The 15,475-nt window shown below is 33.8% G+C and overlaps 1 protein-coding gene across 3 annotated transcripts in view; it reads right to left on the minus strand.

Annotated features, from left to right (window-relative positions):
• Positions 1-15,475, minus strand: part of PHIP (PHIP subunit of CUL4-Ring ligase complex) — a 135,077-nt gene that overhangs the window by 14,903 nt on the left and 104,699 nt on the right. For all 3 annotated transcript variants that reach the window (XM_081828573.1, XM_081828571.1, XM_081828572.1), the window contains exons 28-35: positions 15,172-15,283; positions 14,736-14,797; positions 12,278-12,433; positions 10,874-10,994; positions 8,024-8,149; positions 5,072-5,141; positions 4,682-4,732; positions 4,266-4,415 (exon numbers count right to left, since the gene is read on the minus strand). In XM_081828573.1, coding sequence (XP_081684699.1) covers positions 4,266-4,415; positions 4,682-4,732; positions 5,072-5,141; positions 8,024-8,149; positions 10,874-10,994; positions 12,278-12,433; positions 14,736-14,797; positions 15,172-15,283 — 848 coding nt within the window. The remainder of the gene's footprint in view (positions 1-4,265; positions 4,416-4,681; positions 4,733-5,071; positions 5,142-8,023; positions 8,150-10,873; positions 10,995-12,277; positions 12,434-14,735; positions 14,798-15,171; positions 15,284-15,475) is intronic.

A 15,475-nucleotide genomic window follows, 5' to 3' on the forward strand; every position in this document is an offset into this window, starting at 1 on the left:
TGAAAAGATGTTCATCATCACTTACCATCAGGGAAATGCAAATCAAAACATTATTATAATGAGTTATCACCTCACACTTGTCAGAATGGCAACGACGCAAGAAACAATAGGCGTTGGGGAAGATGTGGAGAAAAAGGGACACTCATGCATTGTTGGTGGGAAGGCAAACTGGTGCAGCAGACACAGTAGAAAACAGTACGGAGGTTCCTCAAAAAGTTAAAAATAGAACTACCCTATGATCCAACAATCACATTACTGGGTATTTACCCAAAGAATACAAGAACACTAATTCAAAAGGATACATCTACCCATATGTTTAGAGCAGCATTATTGATGAATGGATAAAGAGGATGTGGTATATATATATACATATACATACATACACAATGGACTATTACTCATCCAAAAAAATTGAAATCTTGCCATCTGCAATGACATGAATGAGCTAGAGTATAATGTTAAGCAAAATAAATCAGAGAAGGACAAATACTATAGGATTTCACTTGTGTAGAATTTCAGAAACAAAACAAACAAGCAATGGGAAATAAATAAGAGAAAGAGAGGTTAGCCTGGTGATGGGTATTAAAGAGGGCATGTACTGAATGGCGCACTGGGTGTTATGCACAAACAATGAATCATGGAACACTACATCAAAAACTAATGATGTAATAATGTATGGTGATTAACATAACAGAAAAAATTTTTTAAAAATTAAAAAAAAGAAAGAGACAAAGTAAGAAAGGCACTTTTATTTATAGAGAACTAATGGTTACAAGAAGGGATTAAGGAGTGCACTTGTCATGATGAGCACAGGGTGATGTATGGAAGTGTTGAATCACTACAATGCACCTGAAACTAATACCACACTGTATGTTAACTAACTGGAATAAAAATAAAAACTTAAAAAAGATAGTGAAATAGAAAAGAATAACATATCCAAAGAGAAAACTGTGATTTCAGATTTTCCTGTGTAATGAAATCATATAAATGGCCTTAAAAAAAAATATGTATCTGAAACCTTGACTCTTTTTTTTTTTAAGATTTTATTTATTTGTCAGAGAGAGAGAGAGAGCACAAGCAGGGGGAGTGGCAGGCAGAGGGAGAAGCAGGCTCCCCGCTGAGCAAGGAGCCCGATGCGGGGCTCAATCCCAGGACCCTGGGATCACGACCCGAGCCAAAGGCAGACGCTTAACCGACTGAGCCGCCCAGGTGTCCCCGAAACCTTGACTCTTAAGATAGCTGTGTATGTGTGGGGATGAGGGGGTAAGTTAAAGGAATTACAGAATTGCTTTATGCAATGGTAGCATCGTCTGAACAGTGTCCAACCTCTCTAACCTCTTAAGGGTAACTAACCACTTTGACAGAAACTATAATTACTTGGATATTAAATATTATAACATATTGTCTTTACAAACTTTGCAGATTTTAGGAAAATGTTAAATATATTTATGTAAAACACTTCATTTTTCTTGGTTTGTATCTTGGGTTTCCATTACTCAGTACAGTTTATGGTAACCACTCAATACACCTCTGTTGAATAAAGGAATGGGACAGATTATTTAGCATGCTAATTTGCATAAAAATTTAATTTTTAAAATCTTGCTTTGTATTTTATTAAATTCAATTACAAAAGCTGAAGTATGAAGAATATGACTGCTTTATATATTCTGCTAGAGTTAGGTTGATAGTTAACTTATAGTTAATTCTGAAACATAAAAAGTGATAAATCCAGCTTTCACTTCTCAGTGACGGTAATAAAAAACAGTTAACAGTCCTAAGTCTTCACACCTCCCTCCATCAAGGAGTACCGTAAGAAACAAGTGATCAAATTAGAATTTTTTCTTGTTTCTTCTATTTGTCTGCTAATACTTTTGGCTTGTGGAAGGAGAAGCTCTAAATACTGCTCTCATTATTTTGAATACTTAAGAGACTACATTCTTATACACTAGTTATTCTCTAAGAATACTGCATATAACTCTGGTGCACGAGATACAGAAAATATGGGCTCTTGTTCTCACTTTGTCAACAAATAGCTACGGATCTTGGAGAGCTGCTTAATCTGAGTCTCAGTTCAACATTAGTAAAATGAATCAGCTGTACCAGTATCTAGAGTTGGATATATATAAAGCAACTCATATATATATACACATACATACGTATGTACGTATATATATGTATGTATATAGCAGATATTTGTATTCTGGACTTTTTCCTAGAAAGGAAGAGAAAGATACAAGCTTTAATGTTTAGATTCTAGATGCATAAGTATAACTGTGCAGAGTCATGAATACAGGTCTCTCCCATACTTTTTGTATGGTTGTTTTAACATTTTCCTTTGTCCTCAGAGTTTTAATTTTTCGCTATTATTCCAGGTAAAGATTTTTTTCATATATATCCTGGTCAGAAGTCATGCTCTGTCAAATGTTTATCCACCCTAGAAAATGTATATAGTCATTAACTCCTCAAATATTGCCCCTCTCCCATTCTGTCTACCCTCTCTCACTTAATTTTTTCATCTATCTACCATATCTCTTAATCCTTCCGAGCTTAATTTCAATGATTATACATTTCATTTTCAGAAATCCTATTTAGTTTAAATTTTTAAAAATACCTGCCTCCTCCCCAGCCCCGGTAAGGTCTTTTTTTCCTCATGCTTCTTATCTCTCCATTTATCTCTTAAACCAAAATAACAAATCCAAGTTTAATAGGCAGCATTTCATTTTTCTTTCTTGGTGGTACATTAAATAAGTCACTGGTGTTTTAGATTTGATGAAGTACAGTATTTCAGAAATTATCTATCATATGTCAAGTTTTGGGGAAGAGGGTGCTAATATTTCCATTTGTTGTGTTTGTTTTTGTATATATGATGGATCACTCCCTTATACAGTTTGTGATTTTTTTTTTTCATTATTAATTAATCTGTGGTTAGGGATTGGTTTTTTCTCCCTCTGATGAATTTCTACACACTAGGGTAGTGTAAATTTGGGCTCTAAATCCTTGCATAGTGCGAGCTTAGGGAGACTCCTCTCCTGACACCAGAGCAGCAGACAGATATTTTTCCTCATGGAGGGAATTATACTATTGTTTTCATTGAGGGTGAAACCTTTCAACAGTCCTGGTGGGATCTCAGTTCCAATTTCCCTCCTCACCTTGGCTCATATGGCTTTTTCTCTCTACATAGTGCTATACTTGTGCCTCTAGAGAATCTAAACATTAAAGCTTTTATCTAGCTTCTTTTCTGTGGAAAAGTCTAGGAACACAAACATCTGCAAGCACTGGATAAACTATAACGTTTTCTAATATACATAGTTAGGTTCACAAGAAACAAAGGGAAATCCACACGTTCCAAAAACAAAGAGAATTGAAAACCAGAGTACTGTAGCATTAGCTCAGTTCTTCTGTGAGTTTTTTGGAGCATAGAGTTCAAATTAGCCCAGTTTATAACGTTGCTGGAATTAAAAACTTATCTTTTACATTCAAGATTCCACATTTCTTGATTTTTAAATGACAAAAAGGCCATTTTATGATATATATCTACTGATGACATTTCTCTGTTTTCATCATTACAAGTTACAACACATACAGAAAAAACAGTAACGAAGTTAGAGGATACCACATCTGGGTCATGATCTCTTACAAAATATTTCATTTTCAATTTCATTTGAAACCACGAATATTATCTAAACTGTACAACCTTTAATAACTGACTAAAGGAATAAAAAAAATCACTTTAAGCTATATTTGGATTGCCAAGATTGCATGCAAAAATACTAAAATCAGATTCACTCAATCTTCCTACCATGAATTCCATAAATATAATAATGCTACCTTGCATTTGTATATACTGCTATAGTTTAAAAACTATTTTAATGTATTCTCATTCCATCCATAACCCTGTAGGGAGGTTAGGTAGGTATTATTATTGTTTCCTGAATAACTGCCATAATAAATTCTTAAGAGTTTGTGTGGGAAATTATAAAAAAAAATTTAGATCAGAAAACTAAATGACCTGCTCAAGTTGTACAACTGGTAAGAGGGAGAGCTAGAATCATAACCCAATTATTTGTGGAGTCTTAGTTTGGACTTCCTTCTGTTTTAAATGCCACTACTCGACTTAGATGCTCCATATAACCAAACAGATGACAAGATGTATTTAATAATGAAGAAATGATAATCATAAGAAATAACAACTTAAATGGCTAATTGTCATGTGTGAGATATATAGCAAACTGACAGGTAAAGAAAATATTTCCAAAAATACTTACTGGATATTCAAGGAGATCGACTGGCTGGCGGAAAGGCTCAGAATCTTCACATTGAAATATGAGATTTAACAATTCTTGACATTGTTTCTTCCACGCTTGAATATCATAAGATTGAGCTCTGTTACGTAATCTTCTTCTAGGCTGATGGTCCTAAAATGAAAATTTTCAAATATATTAATAACATTTATACAGTAAAATTTGTATTTTTAATGCAGTCTGATATAATTAGGTCATATAAAGTAATTTAAATAATAGAAAATATCATTCACCTAGTTCTGAAAACCATGCATTTTGTGATGGAAACTGATTTGGAAGTAATACTTAATCTGTCTTTAAAAATACAAAGAGTTAAAAAAATGCTTTTAGTACATTTTAATTCATATAAAATACTTCTGCTAAAACAAAAAGTATCTTACCTTTCTTTTTCGGGTAGAAGTTCCTGGCACATCAGCATCTTTCTCTTCTTCCTTTGAAGTAAGAATTTATCAGATTTGTTAAACATTCTAGATTATACTCTAACTTAAAGTTTACAGAGTCTATCACAGCTGTTTATATGCCAATTATTACTTTTACACTTTCAAAAACCCATAATGTATATGCTGGAACACTTTACTGATTGATTAGAAAGTCCCCCCACAATGTTTTTAATAACTATAACAAGAAAATTCTGGACCATTTTTTTGAAACTATAGCATTAGCCCAAAAATAATTTTCATAACAGCATTTATCTGAAAACTACTGTGTGTTAATTTCTTCTTACATATAGAAAAAGACCAACATAGTCTGAATGATGAAATATGAAATACCTCAGAGTCAGACAAAACTTTCTTCTTCATTGAATTGTACAGTGGAATTAAGTTGTAACAAGTCTGATCCCTAAACAACAAGGCAATGTTAGTATACAATTTAGAGTCATGAGACTTTTTTTTTTCCCTTTAAATCTGTTACCAAAACAAGATTTTAAGATAAAGCTTGAAGCTGAAGGCTTTCTTCATTGGTTGACTCCAAAACTCTATGCCCACCCACCTGCCCCTGCCCCTCCACCCTATGTGGAGCTTCCAATCTGGTCTATTTCATTACATGAAACCCAATTCTCACCGCCTAGTCTTTGTTCAGATCACTGTTGTTTGGCAGACACCTTCTTCCATTCCTCAGTACACAAGGGAAAGCTATTATATGTCCTGTCTTCTAATTCCTTCTTATCATTCTTAAATGTTTAGTCATTCCCTAAAATTTTGTCCTTTAGTCATCTTCCCTTGTCACTACAGTTTTTGTCCTGATAATCATATATATCTGCAGTTTATCTGTGTAAATGAATTCCAAATTCCTATGATTTGGTCAGACTCTTCTCCTGAGATTCCATCATCTAAAATTTCACATGTCTAAACCTTATTTTCACTTCCCTCTCCTATTTTCAACAGCATTACTATTCTCACAGTAATGCATGGGTTTTCACTATTCCTTCCCTTGCCTCCTGTTAACCCAATCACTGGCCAAGTTCTGTGATTCTACCTTCAAAATCTCTTGGCCTCTGCCTTTCTCATTTCCATAAACTAAACCCTCATCACCTCTTAGTTGGTTAGATGTAGCAGTCAATCTGCTATTTATGTTCTTTTGTCTCTTCTCTATCAGTTAAGATTAGAAATGCATTCAAGGCCCTCCATGATCTGGCTCAAACTTGTGCTTTTAGCACTGTATCCCTATTACTTCTGCTCATGTACTCTCTACTTCATCTGATTTAAATTGCTTAATTCCCTTAATAACCTTTTACTTTCCTACCTCATGCCATTCCTTATCCTTAGAATGGCTTTCCTTCCATCTAACTTCTCCTAAATCTATCAATTTCTACCTTGTCCATAACATCCTAACACACTTCTCCCCGTACCTAAAACTCCACTGTCACAAACTTTCATACAGACTCTCTTGTTAGTCTTTCCTTATATTATAGTTACTTAAAAAATTTATCTATGAAATTGTACTAAGAGGGTAAATATACATTTCTAGCTCAAGTATCTCTCACATCACCTGATTATATACCTTATTGCTTGAAATTTGGCAAAATAACTCAGTTAAAAAATAGAAAAACCAAAATTTCAAGCTATACCTAACATGAAAATTACTGTCAGCTAAAAATGTATAAACATTTGTTATCTACCTCTAAGAAATGCCAGGGATTTTTAGATATATATAATATCAATGCTTTAAATACTAATCTATTCTAACAACGTATTTCAAAATAACATTTGAAAGAAATACATTTTTATAGACTATTCCAAATATAAAAATAATTGTTTCATCTAAATTATTTCACTGAAGTGTGAATTTATGTATCATGCGATTCTATTAATTCCTGTCTCTTTGGAAAAAGAAACATACATATATATAATACAAAATTATACACTAAACTTTATAATAAAAATATTATAAGCCATTATAATTAAGTTATATAAACAATCTTCCGAGGATAACTAATTCTTAATTACCAATTTTATGGGGGGGGGGGAGCACAAGTATAATAAAAATAGCCCCAAACCATCTGGAAGGCAACAGGTTTTTTTAGAGAATAAGGTAGAGGGAAGAATATAACATTTACTGTACTAATTTTCTTTAGTGTTTTCTTATATTGAAATCACCTATATTCCTTAGCAAAAAACACCCTAACACCACAAAAACAGGCCCTATGATTATTCTAAGTAATGAGAATGAAGCTGGAGATGTTTTTTAAAGAGCCTCAATAGGGCGCCTGGGTGGCTCAGTTGGTTAAGCGACTGCCTTCAGCTCAGGTCATGATCCTGGAGTCCCGGGATCGAGTCCTGCATCGGGCTCCCTGCTCAGCAGGGGGTCTGCTTCTCCGTCTGACCCTCTTCCCTCTCGTGCTCTCTGTCTCTCATTCTCTCTCTCAAATAAATAAATAAAAATCTTTAAAAAAAAAAAAAAATAAATAAAGAGCCTCAATAATCCCTGCATGTGAAAATGAAAGCTGACAACAGCTGAGTATTTAAATTATAAAATATATTCTTTCTTTACTGGAAAAAATCATCCAATATAAATAACCTTAATATGAACTCAAGAGCAGTATTTTATACAAAACAGGAGTCATTCCTCTGGTTTCAGTTTAGAAGGCTCAATTCATTCTACGGCTATATAAAATTCTTAAGGTAAAAAATAAAAGTGTTGCTCCCTTAAATAGCTATAGTTATCATTCCTGGTATGAGATCAATGAATGAGGAAGTAAACCTGACTTTTAAGAAGAATCTTGAAAGTTAAAAATTAGTTTCTGGTTGGACTACTTAAATACTTTTTTACAAACTTGTCAGGGCAATATAATGTTAAGATGAGAAATTCTTAGATGGAAGACACTCATTTACTGTGAAAATTAAACATGTAAACCTCTAAAACTGTTTCCTTAACTGTTAATTACAGATAGCGGTATCTCCTAACTGTAATTATTATTTGGCTTAGAAGAACTACTTTAGGTAAAACATTACATGTTCTATACATGCTTACCCTCATTATTATTGTCCAACAGTTGGATTTAGAGAAGGATCCATTTTTTAAATGTTAACTGTGGAACACAACTGTAACACAACTTTTATGATGTTTAGACAGACATTATATGCTTTCTATTTTGAATGGAACTAGTTTACAGCACAGCATGGGACACATATAAAAATAACTGCATTTTACATTTTTGCATTTTACATTTTTACATTTTACATCTTAAAATACTGACAATTAAGTGTGGAAAAACAACTCACTTTATAAAATGTAGAAGAAGATCAGTCACAAACTTAGCAGATTTCACAATAGGGCTTCCAGGCTCATTAAATGTCCGTGTATTATGCTCTATGTATCGAACTTCCCACATGAGGGAAGAAACTCGCCTTAAACAAACAAAACACAAAAGTCTTAACCTCATTATATTTTAAAATATTTGTGCACAATTTAAAACCAAGGCATTCTAACTTTTCAATTACAGTCTTAGCCAATTACAAAACTCACAACTTTAAAATATAAGAAAATATATAATCTCATTTGTGTTAGGGTAAATAAAAGAGGAGCAACATTGTGTATTTGCATAGAAAATGTCGCACCAGATTAGACACACTAGATTATTAATAGTGCCTTCTTTTCTTTCTGAAAGTAAAGAAAAATCCAAAGACAACTTCCAGAATATCATCCAATATGTGGTCCAGTCCTACTTAAAATACTCAGAAAATATTACTGATATTGATGTGTGAACAGAAATACAATTGTATGTGGGGCGCCTGGGTGGCTCAGTCGTTAAGCGGCTACCTTCAGCTCGGGTCATGATCCCAGAGTCCTGGGATCGAGCCCCGCATCAGGCTCCCTGCTCAGTGGGAAGCCTGCTTCTCCCTCTCCCACTCCCCCTGCTTGTGTTCCCTCTCTCGCTGTGTCTCTGTCAAATAAATAAAATTTAAAAAAAAAAAAAAAAGAAAGAAATACAATTATATGTGATTTAAAAAATATATACAATTATGGATACAGAAGCATACACAAAAGGTTCATTTATTCTAACAGAATCACAGGCATCTTCAGGGTACCTTATAGAACTGTAAAATAAGGTTTTAGAGTAATGCCAAGCAGGGCAAATTGATTAGTAATAGTTTAACAAGACACAGAACCAGAAGTATCAAAGAAGAAAACCGTTTTAAACTGCAAGAAATCTGAAGCCAATGAGTAAAGGAGAAACAAAAAAGGTTGAAACAGTGGAAAAAGCAAATGAAGGCATAATTTTATTAAATAAGAACAAAAATTGGGTCTATATTATCAGGTTCAAAAATAGGCAGTTTCTAATTTATGTAAGGATTATGTTCTCAGATTTTCTTATACTGGCTACTAAGCTAAGCTAATGCCAAAAAAGCCTGTTTAAGTTGTAATGTACCCTGAAATATAATACACCTTAGCAGTTACCATATTGAGCAGTATTTCTATGAGAAAGTATATTTACAACAATAGTGGGAGATGTCAGAAGCTTATCTTTGTAGCTGTAGTCCAACAATTACTGTACAATAACAACTCTATCTCCCCATAATTCTCCCCTATCTTGTTCCACCTCTGAAGCACTAAGTCCAATTCCTAAGGCTTAGCAATTTAGGGGTCTAGGGAAAAGGAAGGATGTAGCTAAAAATTTCTTCTCCATTTTCTCTTAAACTTCTAACATCAGGTGTTGAAAAAGATTTAAAGAAGTGTACTATGAAGGTAAGATGGCTGGGAGGCACATATCATAGTGATTTCCTCCTCATCTCTATGCTTTTGACAAGTATCAATAAAGGAACAGCAGAAACACCTAACGAAGACCAGAAAAATCTTTAGAACCTGAAATTTAACATCTTAGTTTTCTTTATTCCAGTGGTTCTCAATGATTCTGGGTGGGTGATTCTACCTCATATTTGGCAAGGCTTAAAGACATTTTTCCTTTTTACAACTAAGGACTGCTATTGGCACCTCAAGGGTAGAGGCAAGGACACAGCCCCTCATAATGAAGAATTTTCCAGCCCCAAATATCAGTAATGTTTTTGTTGAGAAACCCTGACTTACTAAGTTAAGGAACAATAAATGGTGTTTTCAGTGCCAGGCACATAAGGTACCAAATTAGATTTACAATTTAAGTAAAAAAGAACAAAACACCAGAGGCACATTTTATATTAAAAATACAAAATATGAATAAAAGTTTCCCTAAGTTAAAATGAATAATATAATGTAAAGAAGAGGCCATAAGAAGAAATTTTTTAATGCAATTATTTTAATTAAAATGTTGTGGGGTGCCTGGCTGGCTCAGTTGGTTAAGCATCTGGCTCTAGATTTTGGCTTACGTCATGATCTCAGGGTTGTGAGATAGAGCCCCAAGATTCTCTCTCACCCCCTCTCCCCCACCCCCCACCCCCCACCACTCTCGCTCTCTAAAAACAAACAAAAAAAATGCTGTCAGTCTTCTAAGCAAAAGTCATGAAAACTGGAAGTATGATTTCATTATGTGAAAGCTATAGACTTAAATTTTTTCTGTAAAGACATTCCAGGCAGTAAAACTACAATGCCTATCCAAGATTAGAACTCAATGTTTACTGAAATTGTTAACTAGATGCAAATTAATTGAAATTAGCTCTTTTTTAACTCTGTATTTCAAGCTAACCTACAACTATGAAAAATATCCTGAATTCCCAATTTCAAGTATATATAAGCTAAATATAAGCAAAATAAAAAAAATATGCAACTTTTAAAAATACTGTTCTATGAAAAAAATCCATGAAAAAATATTTCAATGTGGTGTCTAGGAGAAAACGAGATACTCTGGGTTGCTTTATAAATTACAGTGTGAAGACAGTGAGCACCAACTCGTATTAGCAACTAGAAAAAACTGCATCAATGCATCATGTTCCAAATCTAGAGACCAGCAGCATCAGTATCCCAGGGAACTTGTTAGAAATGCAGAATCCTCAGGTCCTACTAAAATTACTGAACCTGAGACTGCATTAAAAAAAAAAAAAAAAAATCCCCAGGTGATTTGTATGCACAGTAAAGTTTGAGAAACACTCAAGGATCATTTAGTTTTCTTTTGGTAGTGGCTACAGCAAATGGGTTCTAACCTGTAAAACCTGTTTTCCAGTCTTTGTTTAATTGTACTTAAATCCGTCGGATATGCCACTACAGTGCAATACATGGGATAGGCTTGTAGATCCACAGGGGCCACAAATGCTGAAGCAATATCTAGAATAAAAAAATTAGTTTATATGTTTATTTTTTATTGTTTAAAATACTTCACAGACAATTCTGCTTGAATTAAGACAAATTCTGATCCACATAACCATTAGACTGCCATTGTCTTTTCAAAGTAAATACATATAGTTTAGCTAGCCTAATATAGTCTCATTGCTTATTATGTCTACATTTACACTGCAAAATTCTAGGGATATTTGTTATTCAGATCCCTTAGAAGACAAGAAATGACAGACAATATATAAATCTGACCTATTAAGTACACACACATTTCTATACTTAAAACCTGGCCATTCCTGAATTTGTAGGTTTTTGACAGTCATTCTTTCAGTAACACTGTAATAACACATTCCATTCAAATGTAACCTGACTTTCTCAAAACTTATCACCTTATCTTAACAACTTAATTCTGTGAAATATCACGCAAGCACTCAGAGGAAGAAACAGATCCAGAAGTCTTTGACTCAATGTCAATGACCAAATGGCACACAGTCAACTGGTAAAAATCTAAAACCTGGCAAAGATTACTATTTTTTTTACTCATTCACATACAGTATAAGACAACTTCCTATGCTAAAATACTACTAAAATTGTTTAAGATATCTGTGATACTCTTTAAATAAAGTGTTGCCTTATTAAAAAAAGACTTCAGATGAAAATATATCCAAAATGTGTCTCCAGTGTCACCTCTAACTTTCCTCTTTTAAGCTTTATTCCTTATTGATAGAGGGGTTGCTACAAACCACCACACTAGTTTACAGTTGTTTTGGAAGCCCAGAATTCAGATAATCAAAGTTTTGTGGTCACTGTGTTTTTGTTTTTTTTTAATGAGACAAAGCAGTTCAGTATTCTCTTCCTTCCCCTTACAAGTATTCCCTTGTATATATATTCATATAGTTAAGGGGAGAACTGGTACAGCTATCCATATAATTATAATTCATCTTTCAACCCTCCTCTCCCAATTCACATCATGTCAGCTTACCTATGTTAAAAGATTTCAAATTGGGTTCTGGAGGATCCAGATTTTTCACAGGTACCCATGGCATTTCTGAGGGCCCTCACTCTAAAATTCAGCTAGAGCAACTCCATTTTTAACTGTTCTAGATACCCAAGTCCTATGTAAGGTCTCATTTAAAAAAAAGAAAGAAATTCCACTTAAAAATGTTTGACCACTGACATGATATTGTGAAAAAAAATTTCATTGAATAACATTTTTCCTTTCCTTTGCTTTCTGCCAGTTTTTTCTATATTCCTGTGTTACTATTATTATTTACCCAGTGTCATCAACTGGTTTATTCCTGCAACAATTCTTTCACATTCTTCATCCCTGGGATTGGAACCCCATTCTCCATCAAGAGGTTTATAGATCAATGATCTGCATTCAACGTCAGTTAAAGGAACACTAGTACCTAGTTCTTCAGGAAATACAGCTGAAATACACAGAAAGAAAAGCAGATTTAGTGAAAATATGTGATTTTTGCTAATATTTTAGGTTAGGTTTAGAAAGTAGAGTTGACATCAAAAAAACTAAAGTATAATTCTGTAAAGATTTGATAAGTATATTCTGTATTTTCATTAAAGAAATGTATGCTTCAAGGATCAGTAAAATGTTTTTTAAAACATTAGTTTTATAAATAATTCTCTAGATGAGCATATAATTACTTCTCCAAAATTATATCTGACAACTTGCTCAACTATCAGTTTCAGGTAAAGGACAAAGTATTTCTATAAATGATGCTTAATCTGTAAGTTTTCTGAATCATTTCATGATATAATCGCCATATTTATTTTAATAATACACAAGGTGAAACTGAACTAAAGTGGTGTTTTCCACAAATACTCCAAAGTCTTAACTTTTTTTAACGTACAACAAAGAGAATTATGAATACTAACAGATGATTCATAGGTTTATTGCTTTTAAATTATGAAGGTATGCTTTCTGCATACATTAGGAGGTGATGGTGACATAAAACCTACAAATCTGCCAAGTAACATTTCCTTTGAAGTAGATTTCAACAGAGAAACACTGGGGAAATATGCTATTTGTATACAAAATTCTTCCTCCTCATACAATGTAATTAAACTCCAGGGATGCACATGTATATGTATCCAGACAGAACAAAAACAACAAAAATCACCCCCCTCACAAACGAATATATTTAGGTAGGAAACAAATAGTATATTAATGCCATTAACTCATTTCAAGAAATACCCTAAGCAATTCAACACTGACTCTCATATATAGTAGTCCAATGTGACTACAACCTCAAACTTACAAAAAGAAGAGAAATAATATAAAAAGATAAGCCATGTAACACCATTCCAAGTTGTTCAAGATATTTTATAGTTTTGGGACACCAGGGTGGCTCAGTCGGTTAAGCATCTGCCTTCAGCTCGAGTCACGATCCCAGGGTCCTGGGATCGAGTCAAGCATCAGGCTCTGCTTCTCCCTCTGCCGCCACTACCCCTGCTTGTGCGCTCTTTGTCACAAATAAATAAATCTTAATTAAAAAAAAGATACTTTATAGTTTCAAACAGCTCTAATTTAGCAGTGAGATGAAAAATATGTTATCGGTATTAAATTTTCAAAGTGATAATTTCCAGGAAGAACTAGTCTTAGATAATATTAATATGTCCTTTTTCTCATTTCTAAGGTTTACCTGATTGGATTTAACTTTTCCAAGTTATCTTTTCTCTTTTTAGAATATAGTACTAGTGAGCAACTCCATTATAAACGATTATTTCTATTATGTCACAAGATCTTTTTCCTTTTTGTTTTTTAAATCTTTATTCTTACCTGACGGGAAAAGTGATATGTTATAGAAAAAAAAATACAGAATAATGTAAAAGGTAAAACTGTAGAAGTCCTTATATTCCCATTCTTTATAGGTAATCATTATTAATATTCTGGAATATATATCCTTTTAAATCCTTTTATGCATATGCAATTGTGTGGGCTGCATTTTTTAAAAAATAGAAACAAAAATGGGCACTACAGTCTGTAGGCTTCAGCCACACTGGCCTTTTCTCAGTTCTAGGATGTTGTCTTACTGCCTAAGGCTAACTCCCAAGTCTTAAGGCAATGTATCAGGCCATAGGCAAGAAGACAGTTATTATTAGCAGTAGTAAACTACCTACTCATGGAGGCCCTTACATGTGTCAGGCTCTATAATAAGCACTTTATGCACATGATGTCATTTAATCCTTCCAGAAGCCCTGTAAGGTATTAGAGTTTACAGAATTTCAAAGGTTGAAGTCCTAAAAAAATCTGAAGTTTTGAGTCTTTTAAGGAACTTGCCAAGATGACATAGATAGAAGGCAGTGATAGGGTATGAATCTATGTTGCACTCAAAAGGCTGAACTCTTAATATTATGTTTTATATTTAAGTGTTCTTCTGAAGGTAACAATTAAAAAAAAAATCTCTGCTCCCAAGTGTTTACCTTCTAGGAGTGAACAATTAGCAAAACATTTTCGTATTTTGCTGTTAACTAATTTCAGTCTTCCCTGTTAGACTATAAATTCCAAGTGGGCAAAGATTATGTCTATCTTGTTCACTGCTATGCCTTCCCTACCTCCAATCCAAGGTAAATAACAGGTGTGCAATAAATAACTGTTGAATGAATATTTTCTATATGATCTTCACAACAATCCTATGCAGTAGCAAGTCAGCAAATCAGATTCCTTATTTAAGAAATTAATTTTTTAACACAGAAAGCCTAACATACACTTACCGTTATTAGGAATAAGCTCCATATCCCAGGGACTCATCTTTTCTGTGTCTCCATTGTCCCAGCTTAAAGGAAGGAAAATCCCTATGTTAAAAAATCTAAATATTGTGTTAGAAGTTTCATAAAACTACATTATAAAAATAACTGCTTCAAGTGTTTAAAAGAAGTGTCTTTGTCACTTTATTAATAGATGGGGAAAACATTAAAAGTAACTCAAGCTGGGGGTGCCTGGTTGGCCCAGTTGGTTAAATGTCCGACTCTTGATTTCGGCTCAGGTCATGATCTCAAGGTTGTGAGACTGAGCCCTGCGTCAGGCTCCGCACTGGGCCTGGAGCCTGCTTAGGATTCTCTCTCCCCTTCTCCCTCTACCCTCCCCGTCCCTCCCTAAAAAAAAAAAAGTAACTCAAGCTGAACTAAAATACAACAAACACTCCCTTACCAAACATTATAGCACTGAAACAAACTATCAGGGTACTCAGGCTGAAGAGGTTCCTGGCTTTCAATCGTTCCAAACCACCAAGCATCATCTATGACTGATCTGAAACGGTCACCTAGACAAGAATAAAAGCCATCTCATTATTCTGAAATGTATTGCTGCTGTTTGTTACTCCTTTCTCCCAAAGTATACCTTTATGATAATTAAACCACCTGTATAATTTCAGAAAACATACAAAAAGTGACCCATACACTCCAAAATAAGTAAATAAAATTGGCAATATTGAGGAAAAAAGTTATTTAATAAA

This window comes from Leptonychotes weddellii, chromosome 8, assembly GCF_054177405.1.
Source record: "Leptonychotes weddellii isolate Sample4059 chromosome 8, ASM5417740v2, whole genome shotgun sequence".
Lineage (NCBI taxonomy): Eukaryota > Metazoa > Chordata > Mammalia > Carnivora > Phocidae > Leptonychotes > Leptonychotes weddellii.